The sequence below is a fragment of the Sphaeroforma arctica genome (genome assembly GCF_001186125.1).
Source record: "Sphaeroforma arctica JP610 unplaced genomic scaffold supercont1.961, whole genome shotgun sequence".
Classification (NCBI taxonomy): Eukaryota; class Ichthyosporea; order Ichthyophonida; genus Sphaeroforma; species Sphaeroforma arctica.
Window position 1 is genome coordinate 24,157 of NW_014039597.1, and position 4,361 is coordinate 28,517.

Here is a 4,361-nt window from a genome sequence, read left to right on the forward strand (position 1 = left end):
TGTGTATGTACCTCAGAATCTGCGAGTCAGTTGCTGTCGGTCATATTATGTGCAATGTTTGCACTCGATCCCATCATTATACATTCGCAACCGTTGATGTATACGTCTGCGTGTGGGCTTGTGTATCGCATATAAACACATGTGTCCGATGAAGCAGGAAGGTGTAAGCACAAGCATATTTGGTAAGCATACACATAGAAGACTGGACGGTGGGGTGAAAGTTTCAAACCCATATTAGTAGGTACAAGTTGTACAATGCCGGAGACCTGGATAATAACTCCTCTCACACTACCATTAGACCACATCTATATCCTATTTTATCGCCTAGAGATGATTATAGCTTCAGCGGATACGTATCAAACTACTGTGTGACTATATATGCAAGTATATGGTATATGAATACGGCAACACGGCAAAAATGCAAATACATGGAAGTATATGGTATATAAATACGGCAACACAGCACGTAAGCATTCGTGTAATCATAAACGAGCAGCTTTACTTTTAGATGCAACAATACATTGGTGAAAACAGCTGCCCAAAGCTCCGACGATGTGTACATGCGAGCGGTAAACCTACCGCGCAAACAACGAGTTATTTACGTACACACTAAGTGTGTAGAAACTCAAACAGACGTACACTTGCTCAGCATGATATATTTGAAGACAAAATGCTGCGTTGAACTCTTCGCGAACATGAAGAATTATATAATATCGAATTCAGTATTGTATACCAGATAGAAAATACGCACTATATCACAAAAGAAGCCATACAGGAGTTCATGTTAGAGTGTATCATACATTCGCATTCATGTACAGGTGTGAGCGTTTGTAGCATACGCTAGATTCTTTCAGGTTTGTTTGATGCTGAGCATTAACGCGCACGTACGAAGGAATATTTTAGAATAGTTCACGGCACGGTTACAAAGTTCTATGTAGCCCAGAGGTACACAAATAGTTGTCCAAACCTAATATACAAGTATGCATACATGTTGAACTGTGTGCGTGCATTTGGGTGAATGGAACTGGTAAACATATGTATACACTTGGTCCTCGTATATGTATGTAGATATAAACACAACAATGTAATACTCACGAACTCGCTGGTATGAATCGACGATTGACATATAAAACTGCTGAAAGTAAAAACTGAATAATATATTGCGCATAAAGTGTCCGTAAATCGCTGATCTAAGGAGCTCTCCGAAAACTTTCAGCACCTTCGTCATGCCGCTTGCTTCTATAGCGAGTAATGTGCTCTAAATTCTATACATATCACATGTACATGCTTCATAGCATACAACATACATAAGCTTCTAAACATATCGCGTGAACAAGCACATAAATAGTTCACATCAGCAAGCTCCTTAACATAGCACGTGGACAAGCTGTGCATACCAGGGTACCGGGACGTCCTATTTGGGTGGCCACAATCACATCCTTGTCTGCAAATCGGTTGATCAGTAAGTCAGTGGTCACCTCATTGAACACAAACGCTTTCTGGATGGTTTCCAGGGGGAACGACGCCATCATTCTGACTTGTAGTAGGGTTGTATATAAACACGTAGCTCGCAACATGAGCTTGGTTTATATATTATTATTTACATTTTTATATATTTATAAATGCATGTTTGTGATTGTAACCCAACAACCCTGCCGTAACGTTCGGTACATATTTTGGGCGCGCGAAAAGTTTGTGGATGGGCTCTCACCCGTAGCCGTTCACGTGCACTTATCATAAACAATCTGTGTATTTTGTAAAAAATAGTATATAGTAGTGATACTGTGATAACATACGAATATAAATGCACACACGTTCCATAGTGTGCGCACACATATCCCATTGTATGCACATACACCCAGTAGTGTACTAGTATTATCAAGGCTAGCTATATCCCTGTAGCATAGCCTTCTATCGCTCCTTACTGCGGTATGTACAGATTATCACAAATAGCACAGGAGGAATAGTGTAAGTTAGTAGAATAGCCTTACTTGTTGTGGTAGTTGTGCATCGAGGCTACCATATTCAACTGATTGTACATGTGCAGTAAATCCTTATAACACTACATACAACGGCTGTAAAATTAACAAGTACAATGATTGATCGACTCAACGAGGACGCAGATGTGGTGATCACCGAGGCGCCCCAGGGCAATGTGCTGGGCGAAGAAACTGTTCCCATGCCAACCGGTAGTGATAAGATCGGGTCTATAAATAGAGTCAGTCAGATCGGTGTCTGTGACGAGTGTACGCGGTAGGTCATACATACACAGCGTGAACGCTTATGGGTTGTGTGTGGGCTGGTCAGATCACACGATAGACAGGCTAGCAATACATTTCTATTGCATGCATTCTGTATAAGAACTGTGCGAGGCTCGCCAGAGCTATGCACGAGATTGTCTCGTTAACCTTTTTGTCTGTACTTCTGAACTCTTTGTGAAGGCTGGGCTACGAAGAGAAGATGCCGAATATGGACAACCAAAATGAGCTCCTTCTCTGGGCCGCTCGACATGGGCATGCACACTACTGCCGAGATCTGTTGTATTTCACGAACGAGGGACACTATTCTATCAAGCAGACTAACTGTGAAGGCCTCACCCCACTGCATCTTGCTGCACGGTATGATGTGTGTGTGCTTTGTAGGTGTGCTGGTAGTGGTACATGGATGCGCTATGTGTACAAGTCTCTGGTTGCGTCCATCCTGGACGTGGATGTGAATAAGTAGTCCGTGTTCGAAATCGCTACCATGCACAGACGTACATCAATTCACTTGTACTTAAAACTAACAACAAACATTTACAACGTACGTAAGAAATATATGTCGTATTCCACCTACATTCGTATGTATAGCTTAAATTGCTCGTTAGGGTTCATCCACGACTATCACTCTCCACAGATGCCGAGAAGCGCAAGTAGACTATGTCTGGTCGATACCGTACATATCTGAGATTTGTACTACTTGCTACTATAACAACAATATTAGGAATCCGTATATTCGCATATATGTAAGTAGACTATGTCTCGTCACTACCGTACATATTTGGGATTTATACGGCTTCCTAGTATAACAACGAATTTAGAAATTCATATACACGCATATGTGCAAGTAGATTGTCTATGGAATACGCAAGTAGATTGTCTATGGAATACCATATATGTCCGGGCTTTATACTGCTTGCTACTACAAGAAAATTATTCTAGAACTTCATATACTCGCATATGCGCAAGTAGTGCAATATTAGCGTGTCGCTCTCGTGTTATAGTGTTTCTCAGTAGACACCGCCCTGTCCACTTCTACAGACGCGGACACATACAAGTGGTGCAATTCCTAGTACTGGACGCGCGCACGCCAGTAGACCATCGTACATCCTCGGACGATGATTCGTTGACAGCCCTACACTTGGCTGTGTGCGCCAATGAGATGGAGGTAGTGGAATTCTTGGCCACTCAAGGCTCAGACATCAATGCGAGGGACTCGCATGGGTACACCCCGGCTATGTTTGCGGCACAGGTATGGGCCGGATGGGGTGGGTAAATGTATATGAATGTATGCATGTATCTGTATCTGGGACATCTATTAGGTCGCATTTAATGTCACCGTGAGTCCTGTTGTCCTACACATAAGTAAACAGGACACAAACTTGAAAGATATGCATAGTTGGAGTCAAATGGGTCTTGAATGTTTCCAATTTGACCGGAATGGGTTGTGTTATCTGGTGGCAGCGACAGAGTGCCTGCAAGTGAAAACGAACTAAATATACTTGTTCTCACTTCCTGGCCAATGTGGCCTATTATCGAGAGCTGTTTGCAAATGGCAACGAACTAAATATTTTATGTGCTGTATTTCCTTTTATTTGTTGCCCAATGTGGCCTATCATTGAGAGATGACTACAAGTATCAACGAACTGAATATAGCACATTGTATATAATTGCTTCTTCTGCAATGTAACCTATAATCAAAGAGCTAGTCTCTATTCACCATGCACCATAATACTGGGCAACTAGCAAACCAGTCCACCCGCCATGCCCCATAATACTGGGCAACTAACCAACCAGTCCACCCGCCATGCCCCATAATACTGGGCAGCTAACCAACCAGTCTATTCATGCCCCATAATACTGGGCAACTAATCTACCAGTCTATCCACCATGCACCATACTACTGGGCAACTAACCAACCAGTCTATCCATCATGCACCATAATACTGGGCAACTAGCAAACCAGTCCACCCGCCATGCCCCATAATTCTGGGCGACTGGCCAACCAGTCTATTCACCATGCACCATAGTACTGTCCACCCGCCATGTCCCATAATACTGGGCAACTGCCCAACCAGTCTATTCACCTTGCACCAATATACT

At 42.8% G+C, this 4,361-nt stretch overlaps 1 protein-coding gene across 1 annotated transcript; it reads left to right on the forward strand.

Annotated features, from left to right (window-relative positions):
* Positions 1–1,943: 1,943 nt before the first annotated feature.
* On the forward strand, positions 1,944–3,516 carry SARC_09447 (hypothetical protein; the record flags this gene model as incomplete). Its single annotated transcript, XM_014296536.1, has 3 exons — positions 1,944–2,253; positions 2,442–2,618; positions 3,300–3,516. Coding segments are annotated over exons 1-3 (552 nt in total), but the record flags the coding sequence as incomplete, so codon positions are not given.
* Between the last annotated feature and the right edge of the window lie 845 nt (positions 3,517–4,361).